Raw genomic sequence first — 16,647 nt, 5'->3', positions numbered from 1 at the left:
AGCCCTCCTCAGCCCCGCGTCGGGAGGAAAACAGGCCTAAACACTCGTGGTGATGTCCGCACTCTGACGCTGGTCACGCAGCTGGGTCAGACGGTCTGAAGCACGCTCTTACACACCGTAGGTTTGAACACCGGCTGTGATCACCAGCACAGGCCCTTCCACAGTTTACACTGATTAAAGACGGAAGTCAGATGGATGCGTTCTGCCCCCCAGCTGTGCGCAGTGACCACGCCGGGCTGAGTTTTAAAGCCGTGTTTCCCGTTACCGCTCTCAGGTGTGCCCCACGGGGCCTGGTGTGTGCAGAGCGATCACCCAGCGGGAGCTGTGAGCTCTGCACTGGTCCGGTCCAGCCAGCAGGCCCGGGAGCCCCGCGCTCCGGGCCCGCGCCCCGCGCCCCGCGCCCGCTCCGAGGGCGCGCCCGGCACTCACCAGGTTCTTGAAAAGCGCCGTCAGCTCCTTAGTGAACACGGAGAACTTGAGGAAGGCGCTGCCCAGGTCCGGGTCGTCTCTGCACACGCAGTTGCCGCCGAACTTCTCCAGCGCCTGCGTGTACTGCTCCTCGTTCTCCACGTGCGCTGCGGCGGCGGGAGGGGACGGTTACCGGGACGCACCAGCCGCCCCCCCCCCCCCCCAGGCGCTCCAGCTGCGGTGAAACCGAGCCCTCGGCAGAACCAACACCTGAGCCCGGCGGGCGTGGCTCAGTGGCTGAGCATCAGCCTATGGACCAGGAGGTCATGGGTTCGATCCCCAGTTGGGGGCATTCAGGAGGTATCAGTATGAGCGGATCAGTGACACTTCCCTCTCAGCCATGTTCCTGCCGCTCCCTACCCCCCTTCCTCTCTTAAAATCCAAGAAAGGGAAAGAACAATAAAAGCTGCATTTCAGAGACGACGGTTCTACCTTCCACTTCACTCCACTTTTCATTCTGGACCCGGTGGTCCGTCTTGGGCAGCTCCTTCCCAACCACAAGCTGTTAGAACTATTTCAAACCTGGCGGCCAGGCCGGGGCCGTCCCGGTGTGGTTCAAGGAGCGACAGCCACAGGCCCACGGGGTGGTCACTGCACCGGGGGAGGGACACGTGCAGCGGCCACGGTCCCTGGGGGCCACGTGGAGCCCTTCAAACTGGAGCCTGGCTCGGCCGGCCTGGCTCAGGGGGTGAACATCGCCCTATGAACCAGGAGATCACGGTTCGATTCCCGGTCAGGACACAGGCCCGGGTTGCAGGCTCAATCTCCAGGGTGGGGCGTGCAGGGGGCAGCCGATCCATGATTCTCTCTCACCATGGATGTTTCTATCTCTCTCTCCCTCTCCCTTCCTCTCTGAAATCCATAAAAATATATAATAACAAACAAACAAAAATGGTGCCCAGACGTCCAGGCTGCTCCATGTGAACCCCCAGGCAGGGAATCGCTTTCCGCCCTGGCAGGCGGCCGTCACCTCAGGTTCCACGCACCCTGGTCCCCGGGCCCTTTACCCTTGAACGAAGTGGTGCTCAGAGGGTCCCCCGAGGCACACCGTTGGGAAGAGGCGGGCAGGGCGCCATCACCCTCCGCCCTCAACGCAGGCTGCCGCCCAGCCCCGCCCCTGGGGAGGAGCCAGCCTGGCGCGGGAGCGTCAGCCACGCTTCCCCTCTGGCACCGAGGGCGGGCGGGCGGGCGGACGGACGGACGGATGGACGGACGACGTCCTCTGTCCCTCCTGGGCCTCCCAACCGCTGCGGGTACATCACAAAGAAGTCTCCCCGGAAACTCCGTGGTAACATGGTAACCCCGGCAACGCCAATGGTGGCCACGGCGGCTTTCCGGCGCGGCGGCGTCATCATCCCGGTCATTGGTTCAGGTGCCATGATGACCTCATGATCATCACCAGCTCATGGAACATGATCGCACCACCATCTCATCTTATGTAACGTGATCTCACCAGCTCATGTGTCATCTCATGATCACCAGCTCATGGAACACGATCACATCATCTCATGATCATCACCAGCTCATGGAACACAATTGCACCATAATCTTATCTCATGTAACATGATCCCACCAGCTCACATGTCATCTCATGATCACCAGCTCATGTAACATGATCACATCATCTCATGATCATCACCAGCTCATGGAACACGAACGCACCATCATCTCATCACATGTAACACGATCTCACCATGTGTCAGCTCATGTGTCACCTCATGATCACCAACTCATGTAACAGGATCTCATCATCTCATGATCATCACCAGCTCATGTATCACCATTACATATGTATCACGGTGATCTCCTGATCATCTCATGCGTCATGATAAATTCATCTTATCTCATGTAACATGATCTCATCATCTCATGTAACATGATCTCATCATGACAATCACCTGTAACATAATCTCATCATCATCATCTCTTGTAATGTGATCTCATCATCACCGCTCAGCATCCTGATGACCGCACGTATTTATATTAAAGCCTTTCCATCTGCTGCATCATCATTCCTGATGCTCGCGCTGTCCCAGCATAGGTCAGGGGACCTTTAGTTGATCTACCTGAGGTGGTTTTTTTTTTTTTCTTTTCTTCTAAATCCTCACCTGAGGCTATTTTTTCATTGATTTCTTTTTCTTTTGTCTTTTTTTTAGAGATTGGAGGGAGGGAAGAGACACAGAGAGAGAAACATCGATGTGAGAGACACATCAATTGTTTGCCTCCCGCTTGCACCCTGACCAGGGCCGGAATCAAGCCTGCAACCTAAGTATGTGCCCTTGACCGGAATCGGACCCGGGACCCTTCAGGCCAATGCTCTATCCACTGAGCCAAACCAGCTCGGACTCTAGTTGAAACACAAATTTCTCTTCTTGCAAATAAACGTGAAGGTTCTTAATAAAGACCGCAGCCCGTGGCTCCGGCCCCCCTCCCCACCCCCTCCACCCCCGCCGCAGACTCTCCTCCCGGGGAACAGAACGTGGCGGAGCGCCTGTCTTTTTCTTTGGCCAAAACCAAATTTAAAACAGGAGCCTAAAATAAGCAGCTTGGGAATAAGTTTCTGGAGAGAGCCCAGACTGGGCCTCAGCTTTATTTATGGCCCCGTGAAGGCTGTTCTAAAACCGGCCCCCACTCCCGCTCCCGGCTCAGACACGTCTGTAAGCCGGCTCACAGGGATCCAGACCGGGAGCCCCGGCGGGGGAGGGCGGGGGGCGGGCAGGAGTCCCGGCGCCCACGGTACCACCGGCTCTTCCCCAGGGAAGCCGCGGCCCCGGCCCGCCCCTCCCGCACAGAGAGCCCCCCGTTCCGCGCCCACGTGGGGGGATGCGTGCGCCCAGACAGGGACCCCGGCAGCCCCGCTGTGCCCGCTGGGCTGTGTGTGCTCCTGTTTATCTGATTGTCACGTGCAAACACGGACACCGAGGACATGCCCAGTGCGTGTTCAGCAAACGTCACTGGACCGACCAGAACTCAACAGGCCACGGCACAGGCCGGCCACCGCCCAGTGCTGCCGGGGGCGGGGTGGGGGCGGAACAGGACCCACAACAAGGCAACCACCCACACGCCCCGCCACCCTCTCTCATCACACACACACACACACACACACACACCCGCCACAGGGGGGCTGCCCTGCTGGGACTCAGACGCATGTGTCACCGTCCAGGGCGAGGCAAGCCGGCCAGGCCTCGCTGCAGAGCCAGGCGTGCTGGGTGCTGAGGCCCAGAGGCGCCAGAGGGGGCATCTGAGCTGAGGCTCCAACGTCAGGTAGGAATTCCCAGAGGAGCAGCAGAACAGGGAGGTGCCAACCCGGGAACATGCGGGTGGTGAACGGTGAATGGGCAGCTGGTGACCCCCGACCTCAGGCTCAGGTGGTGGTGAGGGGGCCGCTGGTGACTGATGGGGACCCTGCAACCCGGACCTGCCACACGGCCTGTGGCACCTGCACTCCGCCCCCCCCCCCCCCAACACACACACACACACACACACACACACACCATGCTCTTCCTACTTCCCAGCCTCCTTCTAACTCACTGATCTCGTGTCCTCCTGGGCCTCCCGCTTGGACCTCTGAAACCACTGACCTACAGGTCGCCACGGGACACCTCCAGGCTGCCTGCGCCCAGCAGTGGGGCCAGGAGGTAAAGGTGAGGTTGCCTATGAGGAAGTGAACACCTGAGTCTGGCCTGTTCTTTGATCCCTCCCCACATCACTGACAGGAAGGGCGGCCGCGGCCTGTGGGAGTGACTGACACAGCCTGTTCCCTCCGCAGCAGACGGCACTGCCAGCACAGCTCAGCAAGACAAAGGTACGAGGCACCACCATCCGCCCTGGTGTGCGGTCAGAGGGCAGGCGCGCACGGGACACGGGACACAGCACACACGTGCATGGGACCCAGGACACAGCACACACGCGCACACGCACACGCACAGCCGCATCTCGATGACAACTGCGGACGAGGAAGCAGGCTGGGAGGCACCTACTGCTGCCACTGGCATCTCGCGTGCGCGAGGCGGAGCCCTGGGCGGATGGCACCTGAGACCTCGGCCTGTAGCCTGTGCTGCTTTAGTCTCCTGTGGTCACAGACGCCTCTCACACCAGGACAGAGCTGGGTGCCTCCGGGAAGGCATGCTTGCACCACCTCACACCACGTCTGGGGTGCAGACCCTTAGGCCGCCGCAGACCACACGCGGTGAGAAAGGCCCAGCCAGAGCAGCCTAACCCTCCAGGTACCAGGAGGACCCCGAGCACGGCCCTGCTGACCCTGCAGCTCAGGCTCCAACCTTGGCGCTGCCTCCGGCTCGGCTTCCTCCTGTGAGGAACGGGCGTCCTGGCTGACAGGCCCCCCACTTCCCCCAGCCACCCACCGGGATTCCGATGGTCACCTTCACCGCAGACGAGTGACAGCCCGAATCTCAGACCACATCTGAGCCCAGGCTCCCTTTCCCACTTCCTCAGCGCCACCTCCACTCTCCGTGGGACCTGCCTGGGGCCGGCTGGCCCGAGAGGAGCAGGGACAGCTCACTTCCTCAGAAGTTCCGCCCCCAGCAGTGACTCTCCCGCTCCCACACGGGCACCCGCCTCCGGGGCCTCCCACCGAGCTTTCAGTTCTCAGATGCGAGGTTCCTCTCCCACGTCAGCAACGGAGGGACCTTCCCAGAGACACGCGAACATCTCCTCCTCCCCGCCAGATCAGACACACGAGGAAACAGCTCTGCCGTCCAGCGGCACCTCGGGGCCGGGGACCAGGACCAGCACCGGTTCCAGAACAAACACGAACCGGCTTTTCAATCGAGCTCAGACCGCAGTCCATTGTGATTGGGGAAAATTGCGGTAGAAACCGTTTCTCAACTAAATGCTGTCATAACTGCTCTGGAAATAACAGACCTACTGTGTGTAAGAAAGCGGTCACTTTGTATGCCTGGGGGGCTTGCTGATGCGTTTTCGGTCCAGTCCATAAAGCTAGGTGTTACACGTGCATGCGTGCACACATATGCATAAGCATGCGAGTGTTTTCGTGTGTTGGTGTGTGCATCTGTGTGCATATATGTGCAAATGTGTGCCCCAGCTACCGTGTTTCCCCGAAAATAAGACATCCTCTGAAAATAAGACCTAGCGCATGGAAAGATAAGACATCCCCTGAAAATAAGACCTAGCACAACTTTGGGAGAAGAAATTAATATAAGACGCTGTCTTATTTTCGGGGGAACAGGGTAGACTCTGAAAGGCCACCCAAGCACACAGCTGATTAGCACACAGGCTCCATCTGGCACCCACTGAGCCCAGACTCTGAGGGCGGGCGGCGGGCACCGGGCCCGCTGACAGGCAGGTGTGGGCACACGTGAGTGCCGTGTGGTTCCCGGTCAGACAGTGAACACCATTCTGGCTCACGGGCTGTAGAAGCAGCCGGGCTGCTCCAAGTCCCTCCGACGCCTTCACCGCGGGACAGTCTGCGTCACACACCGCCGACACCTACCGTGGAACTGACTCCCTCAGAAACACATCTACAACGTCAACACCTCAGCTCACCTCTGTGACTGCACGCCCAGAAAAAGGAGACTGAGTCAGCCAAGGCGTTGCATGCACACATGCATAACCCACGGCCCAGACCATGGCGTGGTGAGGGCCACGGTGGGGGGATGCGGGCTGGAGGTCAATGGGGACACATGTGATACTTTCCACACTAAGGATGTGTTTAAAAAAGAAAGAGAAAAAGGAGATGTACTTGTTGTTCACTAGCAGTGACAGAGCGGAGCCTGGGGCTCATCACTGTTGGTGCTGGACCGCGGCCTGGACCTCGGGGGCAGTGCCGCCGCGGAGCGGCCGGGGAGGGACTCACCCAGCCCGGAGATGTTGATGGCCTTCACGGACTTCTTCATCTTGTACAGCACCATCCGGTCCACGTCCAGCGCCTGCAATGCAGAGGGCAGACCCGTCAGCACAGGGTTCAGGCTCCGGGCGCCGGTCACAGCTACGGGGCAGCACGTGAGGGCCACTCCGAGGCGCCGCGGCGGCTTCGCAGGACAAATCCCATTTCACGGTGTGAGGACCGGGCCCTCCGTGCCTCGCCCCCGAAGCGGTGAGCTGCCCCTGCACACACCACCCGCCGGATCGGCCTTCCGCCGAGACCCAGCCCCCCGGTCCCCCCTCCACGGCCGACCCTCCGTCCCCCCCGGTAACCGGCAGGGCGCGGGCAGGCTGGGCTCCGGGAACGCCGTGGGCGGGGGCACGGCTGGGCTGCGGTGAGGCCCACTGCCACGCCACCCCTCCAGGACGCCACCTTGTACGGCGCCCCTCCCCCGGCCAGCAGGGGGCAGAAAGGCCGACCGTATCCTTGCTCGTTGCCTCGGAAGGCGTCATCCCGTCCCTGCCAAGCCTGAGTCTCCCCGAGAGCGGGAGGAACAGCCCTGCTCTGCGAGGGCGGCTGCTAACAGGGACTCGCTTAGATTCCACCCTCAGCAGGCGCTGACAGACCGGCCGGCGGCGGCGGTGGTGGCGCTCAGCGGGCCCTGATGGAGTGTGCGGACGCCGGGAGGGAGGCCGCAGTGTCCGTGGACGGGGACAGGACACAGGGCTCCTGAGAGAGGAGACGACGCCCAGCAGGGCGGAGCCCGGTGTCTCCGGGCGCGGCAGAGCGTTTTGACCGTAACGTACTGCAGTGCCGCTCGCCTGTAACGGAGCCCCGCCTCCGACACGGGCGCTGGGCTCCAGCCCCAGAGTCCCTCCCGAACCTACACTCGGCAGCATCGGAAGTCCCGGCTCTAGTGCGACTTTTTATATGTACACATATATACACACTACAGGCCCAGTGCATGAAATTCGTGCACAGGTAGGGTCCCTAGGGCTGCCCAGTGATCAGGTCCGATCGGGGCCTTCCTTCGTCCCGCACCACCCCCTGGTGGTCAGCACATGTCATAGCAAGTGATCAAACTCCTGGTCTCCTGGTTGAACTCCCGCAGGGACAACTTGCATATTAGGCTTTTACATATGTAGTACATAGACAGATAGATTAATTGATTGATTTCAGAGAAGAAGGGAAAGGGAGAGAGAGATTAGAAATTTCAATGACAAGAATCACCCAATTGGTGACAAGAATAACCGACAGCGAGATCAGCTGCCTCTTGCACTGGGGATGGAGCCCACAACCCAGGCATGTGCCCTGACCAGAACCGGAACCGAACCCTGACCTCCTGGTTCCTAGGTGGATGCTCAGCCACTGAGCCCTAAACAGGCCAAAGTAGGTGGCCTTGCTTCTGCTTCTGAGGGGGGGCGCCAAGTACAGCTGAGAAGCAACAGGGTAGAAGCCAAATGCCCGCCCTGGGGAACAACCTGCCAATGACAGGCACCGGGCGGGGTGAATCCGACGGCAGTGGCGGAGGGCGCACAGGCTGTGAGTGTGACGGAGGCCATGTCGTCAGGAGCCTCCGGGACCGCCAAGTCCGGCCCCCAGTGCCACCGCCCTCCCTGGACCCGCCCCTGCACTCGGCAGAGGTGAACGAGAGAGGCCAGAAGCAGGTGACAGGCACCGAGGCTCCTAAAGACTCCACACCCTGGTGCTGGGGGAGGTCTGGGAGCCGACAAAGGAGGCGGACGCACCAGCAGCACGAAGGCCCCCAGTGCCCGCCCAGGTGCCCTGTTCCCGGGGGAGACTCCGCAGGACGCCTGCTGGGTCCCCAGACGCCTCCTCACTCGGCTCTGCCCCCGGGACGGAGCAAGGAGCTCAGACGCAGGGCAGGAAGCGCTGTCTGGGGGGGGGGATCATCACACAAACAGGGACCCGGCAGCGGGAGGTGCTCCCTCGCCCCGAAGGAAGCGGGGGGAGGAGGGGCGGCCCCCAGGCCAGGCCGGACCCAGAAGCCCCGGCGGCAGAGGTGCAGGAGCCGCAGTGGGGGCTGGGGGGACCTTCAGCTGGGAGTGAGGTCAGCCCCAGAAGACAATGGGGCAGATGCAGGCCCTTCCCCAGGAAACGGGCCCGAGCCACGTGACGCCACACGGGGACGAGCACAGGGGGAGAGACGTGGGAGAGGCTTCTGTCTTCCTTTTAAAGTCTGTTTTTGCTGATTTCAGAGAGGAGAAGGCAGCCGTGCCTGTGACGCCTGGACAACCAGCGTGGATGCAGAGCCCGGCCACCACGCGGAGCGCCCACTCTGCCGGCCTCTGTTCCCTCAGCCGCCAGCCGCCCCTCCTTCCCATCAGCCCCCACTGGACCGCGGGGCCCGGACTCCGGGGCGCTGAGCCAGCTCTCTGCCGACCTCGGCTCCGGGATGGGGTCCAGACGGCGAGTGGCCGAGGTCCGGCCTCAGATACGTGGGCATGATGATGCCCAGGAGACAGGGACCCGTTGCCACGAGGCCATCAGGTTTTCAGCGTGTGGAGGGGAGCGGGACTGTGGCCAGACAGCACCCGGTCCCGGATCCACGCCGTGAGCGCAAGTGGAGAGGAAGGAGAGGGACGAGAAAGCAGCAGGAACTGGGTGCGTGTGCAGGAGCGACAGGGACAGCTCCCACCCAACGGCCAGCTACCCTGCCTGGTCCTGGCCCAGGGCCCTCTGACCACCGTTTCCTTGGTAACTTGGTGACAGCATCATCCCCACATTTCAAACGAGGATGCTGAGGCCCGAGGGCACCTGGGAGACGGGAGCCAGGAACCAGTGAGCAGCACAGGTGGGACTCGGACCCTGGGACACAGGCACCAGGGCTGATCCACGTTCCTCCACCCGGCCTCACGGCCTCACACACGGCCTCACACACCTTTGCCGGGAACCGATCCCAGCATGTCGTCATTACAAGACTTTCACCAAAAGGTTGGGGAGGCTTGGGCGGCTCCACAAGGATGAGCCACAAATGTAACTCGCCTGTTGGAAACGGCACTTCCCCCAAACCTGAATAGGATAATCGTTTGCTGCCAGACAGCTCAGAGCATGTTACTGCCTCCTGTTGGCCAAACAGCTGAACAGCTGGAGGCTGTTCCCCAATCTGACAACACCCTTTGATACCCTACCCTCTGAGTGTATTATCTCCACCTTGCCTTGGGACAGATTGTGTTAATAAAAGCAAGGGGTCTCGAGTTGAGGGAGGAGTCTCCACTTCTTTCAGCTGAGGATTCTGACCCCCAATGCCTTCCCAAATGACCAGCCCCTTTCTCCAGAATGCTGAGCCCTTTGTAAGGCTGGGTCCAAAACCCCGGCACACCATGCAACCGGCGCAGCAGCGGGCCCACCGATGCACTCCGATCAAAAGCAAGGTCCAGCCGAAACCGGTTTGGCTCAGTGGATAGAGCGTCGGTCTGCGGACTGAAGGGTCCCAGGTTCAATTCCGGTCAAGGGCATGTACCTTGGTTGTGGGCACATCCCCAGAAGGGGGTGTGCAAGAGGCAGCTGATCGATGATTCTCTCTCATGATGTTTCTAACCCTCTATCCCTCCCTCTTCCTCTCTGTAAAAAAAATCAATAAAATATATATTTAAAAAAAAAAAAAAAAGCAGGGTCCAGCCCGGCTGGCCTGGCTTAGGGGTTGAGCGTCGACCCATGAACCAGGGGGTCACGGTTGGATTCCTGGTCAGGACACAGGCCTGGGTTACGGGCTTGATCCCCAGTGGGGGGCGTGCAGCCAATCAGGATTCTCATTACAGATGTTTCTATCTCTCCTCCTCCCTTCCTCTCTGAAGTCAATACAAATATATTTTAAAAAACAAAGCCCAGGTCCAAGGCCCAGGTCCTGTCAGGCAGGCGAACAGCTGACACTGACCACCTGGTGCTGGTGAGGACGGAGCCCGTGGGAGACCTCCCGGGCCTCCAGGGATCTGGAACCGTCCCCAGACGGCATCTCCTTGGCAACAGGCAAGTCAGCCTCGTTAACTGAGGAGCAGAGAGTTCACCCTCACCCAGGTTTCCAGCTGCTCCCTCCCTCCCCAACGCCACGTCCAGGCAGCCGGTGCCCGGGAAGCCCACGGGCAGGCCAGCTGCTCCAGGTAGCTCCCCGTCCCCCGTGGCCAGGCTTCACCAGCCTTTCCCGGGCAGGCGCTCCGGCGTGGGCAGACCGGGCTCTGAATGCTCACCATCAGGCTGAGTGCCCGGAATCTCTATTTTTAGCCCTGGCCAGTGTGGCTCAGTGGATAGTGTCGGCCTGGGGACTGAAGGGTCCCAGGTTCAATTCCGGTCAAGGGCATGTGCCTTGGTTGCCGGCACATCCCCAGCAGGGCGTGTGCAGGAGGCAGCTGGTCGATGTTTCTCTCTCATCGATGTTTCTAGCTCTCTATCCCTCTCCCTTCCTCTCTGTAAAAAAAAAAATCAATAAAATATGTTTAAAAAAAACAAAACAAAACAAAAAAGATCTGTATTGACAAATTTACACTAAAGAAATGATTCCAGCCCTAGCCGGTGTGGCTCAGCGGACAGAGCACCGGCCTTCAGCGTGAAGGGCCCCGGTTTCAGTTCCTGGCCAAGGGCATGGACCTTGGGTGCAGGCTCAACCCACATGAACATTTTTGTCTCTCGCCGTCCCTTCCCCGCTAAAAATCCACAGGAAATATTCTCGGGTGAGGACTTTACAACAACAAAAAAGCGAGAGAAATGCTCCCACCACTTCCCAAAAGAAGCTTCCGGAACGCGAGTCATCAAAACGCACCCCCGTGCACCTCCTCCCGCGGGGAACACACTCCCCGCTCTTTGGATGCTCGGCCTCCCAGGAGGGCCGAGCCGGGGAGTGCTCAGCAGGAGCCTGAGAGCCAGGGCATCCGCAGGGAGCCATGGACAGAGGGCCCGGGCAGGTGCATCCTGCCGGTCCGTCCCGGTCACCACTGGCCCGCACCGCCTCCTCCTCCAGCCCCTACCTGCCCGCGACACGGGGCCCGTCCACCCTTGATTCTCCCAGCGAACTAGGTCTCGAAAGCATTTTATTATTTTTTAAGTATATTTTGTTGATTTTTTACAGAGAGGAAGAGACAGGGATAGAGAGCTAGAAACGTCGATGAGAGAGAAACATCGACCAGCCGCCTCCTGCACACCCCCCATCGGGGATGTGCCGGCAACCAAGGTCCATGCCCTTGACCGGAATCGAACCCAGGACCTTTCAGTCCGCAGACCGATGCTCTGTCCACTGAGCCACACCGGTGAGACCTCGGAAGCATTTTAATTGAATTCACCTGCATGACACACACAGGCAGCAGGTGCCGTTACACAAACACGGATCAGCTCCTTCTCCAGTTCCGGCCCTGCTCCCTCGGGGCTCCGGGGCCGCTGTGATGAGCTCCGCCAACAACAAGGTGCACTGTCCTCAGACCCCGCCCGCCGCCACCGCCATCCACGCCCGCGCCTTCTCCCATCCACGCCTCGGCGCCCGGCGTTCAGCGGAGGCGAGATCAAGCAGCGCTCCAGAGCGAAATGTGTTTGTCACCGCGCCTCGGTTACGCGCACGCCGCGCACGCCAGGGCGGACGCTCGCCAAGTGTCACACCTGAGGGTCTGAACACGGGTCCGTCTCACTTGACAGCCATCGCAGATTCAAAAGCTGCATCTGCGCCGGCCAGTGTGGCTCAATGGGTGCGTGTCAGCCTCGGAGCCAGGAGGCCAGGGTTTGATTCCTGGTCAGGGCACAGGCCTGGGTTGTGGGCTCCATCCCTGGTGTGGGGCGTGCAGGAGGCAGCCGGTCCATGATTCTCTCTCGTCACAGATGTTTCTCTCTCTCCCTTCGGAGAGCAATTATATACATATATTAAAAAAAAAAAAAAAAAGCTGGTCCCCAACCATGCCCTCCAGAGAGTAAGGAAGAAAAGGAAGAAAAGGAAGAAGCTGCAGCTCAGCTGGTTGAGTGCTGACCTCAACCAACCGAGGTCACTAGTTCGATTCCCGGTCAGGGCACAGGCCGGGCTGCGGGCTCCATCCCCAGAGGGGGGCGTGCAGGAGGCAGCCGGTCCCTGATTCTCTCCCATCATGGATGTTTCTCTCTCCCTCTCTTTCCCTTCCTCTCTCTGGAATAAATAAATAAATAAATAAATAACATTAACTTAAAAAAAAGAAAAGCTGGAGCCGGAAAGAAAACAGAGGAGAGATAAAACGGGGGCGGCTGCGGGTCCCTCCGGGTCCTCCGAGGAGCCGCAGGCCGGGGTCCCTCCTGCTTCTCCCACAGGCCCCAGAGAGAACCTCACTCCGTCCGCCCGGACCCGCCCGAGAGGCTCCTTCCGGGGGGGCCAGGCCGCGCTGCTCCAGCGCAGACCATGCCCGGCAGCACCGACCCCAGGGCCCGTCCGCCCGGAAGAAGGGCGGGAGCAGGCGGCCGGCGGCCTCGGTGTTTGCTCAGCAAACGTGAGTCAGCACGGAGGGGGGCTGCGGGCGGGCGAGGCGCCAGACGGACGGGCCCGCCCTCCCCGCGGCCGGCCAGGACAGATCCCCTCCGCAAACCACCCTGCACGCTCCGGCCGGCCGGGACAGTAACGCTTCATTCCAGCCCAGCACACCCCGCTGGCCTCACTTCACACACACACAGCGTGCGCTTGGACCGGAACCACGCAAGCCCTGCGGTTTCCCGTTGGGGGGGTGGTGGGGGGGTCTGTGCCTCGGAACCCAGGGCCCGGGGGAGGCCTTCTCGGTCACTCGGGGACTCGAGCCGCTTCCCGAGGGGGACGAGCGCGGGACTCGGGCTGCCGGCCCCGAGGCTGCACCCCCAGGATGAGGGTCTCAGACTGAGGGCCAGGCCGAGGCTGCGGCTCCGCCCCGGGCCTGGCGCTGGGGCTCCCCGCGGGGCACAGAGGCTGCGGCACAGGGAGGGGCTCGGCCACGGAGCCCAGAGGAGGCGTGTTAGACACAGAACCCACACCCGCAGCCGGGGACGTGAGCGTGTCCTTACGTGCACAGTGCACGTGGGGATCCGTGTGGAAGGTCGCGGTGGCCCACGGGGGGCAGACCTGTGAGCGCCGCCCGGACCAGCTCCTCGCCGCCCCATTGTGGGGGAACCACAGGCAGCACACGCAAGCGAGCGGCACGCGGCCCACGGAACCACAGCCACGGAACCACAAGGCAGACGGTGCCCCTCGGCCGTAACTTCCCCCTCCTCCTCTTCTTATTGACTTCAGAGAGGAAGGGAGAGGGAGGGAGAGAAACATCCATGACGAGAGAGAATCATGGGCTGGCTGCCTCCTGCACACCCGGGCCTGTGCCCTTAACCAGAATGGAACCCGGGATCCTTCAGTCTGCAGGCCGAGGCTCTATCCACTGAGCCACACCGGCCAGTCGCCGGTAACTTCTTTACCTGACCGTTCGTGTTGGGATAAACACACGTTCGAAGTCTACCTGTGTGGGCGGTGACCGGTCTACCGGTTCTTCTCCAGACGGCCCCTCCTCACGGGGCAGCACAGCTAGCCCTCCTGGGTGCTGTGTGCTTCCCTAGGTCAGACCGGACGGCCGGCCCTGGTGCTCAGAGCCCGGGCTTCCCTCGCTCCCCGTCCAGAGGGGGCGCAGTCCTGTGCGGGGCACCAGGAAGGCCCCGGCCAGCTCCAGGCGGAAGCTGAAACGCCTCCATCTGCACGCGCCAAAGCCCGGCCAGAGCAGCCTCAGCGAGGGGCGCACTCGCGGCTCCCTGCCTTTCCCTCCTTACACCCCCTCCCCAGCCAGACTCGGTCTTCCGGGCCCGCTCCTTCCTCAGCCCAGAGCCAGGCCGGAGCCGGCTCCCTCCCGCCTGCCTCTGCGAGAGGGTCCTCCCCCACTCCCTCCTGCCAGGCCCCCTCAGGCCTGTCTGGGCCCTGCACGCCCCTCCTCTCCAGGGTCTGCCCCTCCGCCCCTCGGGCCTCTGGGCTCCTGCCCTCTGGGATCCAGCCCCATCCAGTCCCCTCGGGTTCCCTCCGAGCCTCCAGCCCCGCCCCAGGCAGCACAGCCCCGCTCCTCAGAGGGCAGCAGCTATCGAGGAAATACCCAGAAGCCAGCGCGGCCTCAAACATAAACACCTGCCCAGCGCGGGGAGGAGAAGGGAAGAAAGTGAGGAAAGAGGAACGAGAACGTGCTGAGCGGAGCTGCAGCTCTCCATTCTGCCGGCAGGCTGTTCTAACAGCAAAAGGAGGCGCTGTGGTGTGTCTTATACACACCCACCAAATACACCCCCCCACTACATACACACACCACCACACACACCCACTAAACACACCCACTAAATACACCCCCCACTATATACACACTAAATACACACACCACCACACACACCCACTATACACACACACCTCACCACACACACCACCACACACACCAAATACACCCCCCACTACATACACACACCACCACACACACCCACTAAACACACCCACTAAATACACCCCCCACTATATACACACTAAATACACACACCACCACACACACCCACTATACACACACACCTCACCACACACACCACCACACACACCAAATACACACCCCCCACTACATACACACACCACCACACACACCCACTAAACACACCCACTAAATACACACCCCCCACTACATACATACTAAATACACACACCACTATATACACAATAAATACACACACCCCACTACATACATACTAAATACACACACCACTATATACACAATAAATACACACACCCCACTACATACATACTAAATACACCCCCCACTATATACACACTAAATACACACACCACCACACACACCCACTATACACACACACCTCACCACACACATCACCACCACACACACTAAATACACACCCCACTACACAGACATACGCCATACACCCACTAAATAAATCCCCCCACTATATACACACAACTACCCATGCACATACACACACCACACACACACCACTTTACATACAGACACATACACCCCACTACACACTAAATACACACACACCCCACTACACACACACCACACACACTAAATACACACACTATCACACACGCTAAATATACACACACCCCACCTCACACACACACCGCACACACACACCCTGCTCAGCGGAGCCCACCCCATGGACCCCGGCACCCTGGCAGAGCCACCTTCCTGCCCCTCCATGCCCACCCAGCCGCTCGAACCCGGCTTTCTCACTGAGCGCCAGCCTGTGGGCGGGGCCGCTTCCAGACGGTGAGTCACGCCCCCTCGCCCCCAGGGCTTCCTGGGGCTGCAGGAAGGATCAGTCATGGCCACTCAGCACCTTGACCTTGAACTGGTGTCATCTGTGTACTCCCAGCCTCCTCCCCCGCCCTGCAGCTGCCACAGCTGCCACCACCCTCACCAGGCCCCAGGCCCCGGGCTCAATGCTCTCTCTCCATCTTCCCACCTAATTCTCACGCTGATCCTGTTCCCAGGCAGACCTGCCCCCAGGCAGTCAGTGAGATTCAGGAAGCTCAAGGTCAGAATGCTGAGGGCCAGTGCAGTGATGAAAAGCTGGGACTAGAGAGCCAGGCTGGCCCAGCTGGTGTGGCTCAGTGGTTGAGCATCGACCTACAAACCAGGAGGTCATGGTTTGATTCCTGGTCAGGGCACAGGCCTGGAGTGTGGGTCCGATCCCCAGTGAGACGCTAACGGGAGGGGACGTCTGCGAAGAATGCACGGCGGAGGGAGGAGGGCCGGCCCACAGAACCCGCGTGGGGACGCGGGTACACGCTGGGGACGCCCGGGACCGGAGACAGGCATGTCCCTGAGCGGGAACACGGCCTCACACAGGAGGCGGCAGGAGCGGGCAGGGTGGGGTGGGACCGCTGCTCTCGGGCACAATCCGGCAGGCGCCCCGGCAGGTGCCCGTGTCCGGCGGGCACTCGGCGAGCCCCGCTTCCGGAGGCGGCGGCTCGGTACCACCAGCCCGGCTCCCGGCCCTCCCTAAGCAGGCGGCAGGCCTGACCGACCGCAGCCCAAGCGGGTACGAAGCCCAGGCTCTGCCCTCACCGATGCCCCCGGAGGGGACTTCCTGTGCGTGCAGAGCCCGCCCCGGGCCGAGGCCCGCGCAGCGAGGGTCAGAGAGGGCCGGCCTGCTCCCCCAGAGGCCCGCTCCATCCTGCCCGGAGGACGGGAGGGCAGGCCCCCAGAGAGCCAGGCCCGCCTCCTCCCTGCGGGCACGGGCTCGCCCGGCTGGCAGAAAGGGAAGCCTGGCCGGGCTGCTGGGGGAAAGGGAGGAAGTGGCAGGGAAAGTGCCCGCAGCGACCACAGCGGCCGGCAGAGCTCCCTCTGGGCCCGCAGTCTGCGTGGTCAGGAGGCGGG

The 16,647-nt window shown here is 61.1% G+C and overlaps 1 protein-coding gene across 2 annotated transcripts in view; it reads right to left on the bottom strand.

Moving 5' to 3' along the window:
* The window catches only part of ASAP2 (ArfGAP with SH3 domain, ankyrin repeat and PH domain 2), a 61,422-nt gene that overhangs the window by 30,638 nt on the left and 14,137 nt on the right, over nt 1–16,647 (bottom strand). For both annotated transcript variants that reach the window (XM_084900069.1, XM_084900070.1), the window contains exons 2-3: nt 6,305–6,377; nt 430–575 (exon numbers count right to left, since the gene is read on the bottom strand). In XM_084900069.1, the coding sequence (XP_084756195.1) occupies nt 430–575; nt 6,305–6,377 (219 nt within the window). The remainder of the gene's footprint in view (nt 1–429; nt 576–6,304; nt 6,378–16,647) is intronic.

Source organism: Pipistrellus hanaki (genome assembly GCF_964339955.1).
Source record: "Pipistrellus hanaki genome assembly, chromosome: 12".
Taxonomy (NCBI): Eukaryota; Metazoa; Chordata; class Mammalia; order Chiroptera; family Vespertilionidae; genus Pipistrellus; species Pipistrellus hanaki.
The sequence above is the reverse complement of the archived record's forward strand: the minus strand, read 5'-3'. Positions and strand labels throughout refer to the sequence as shown.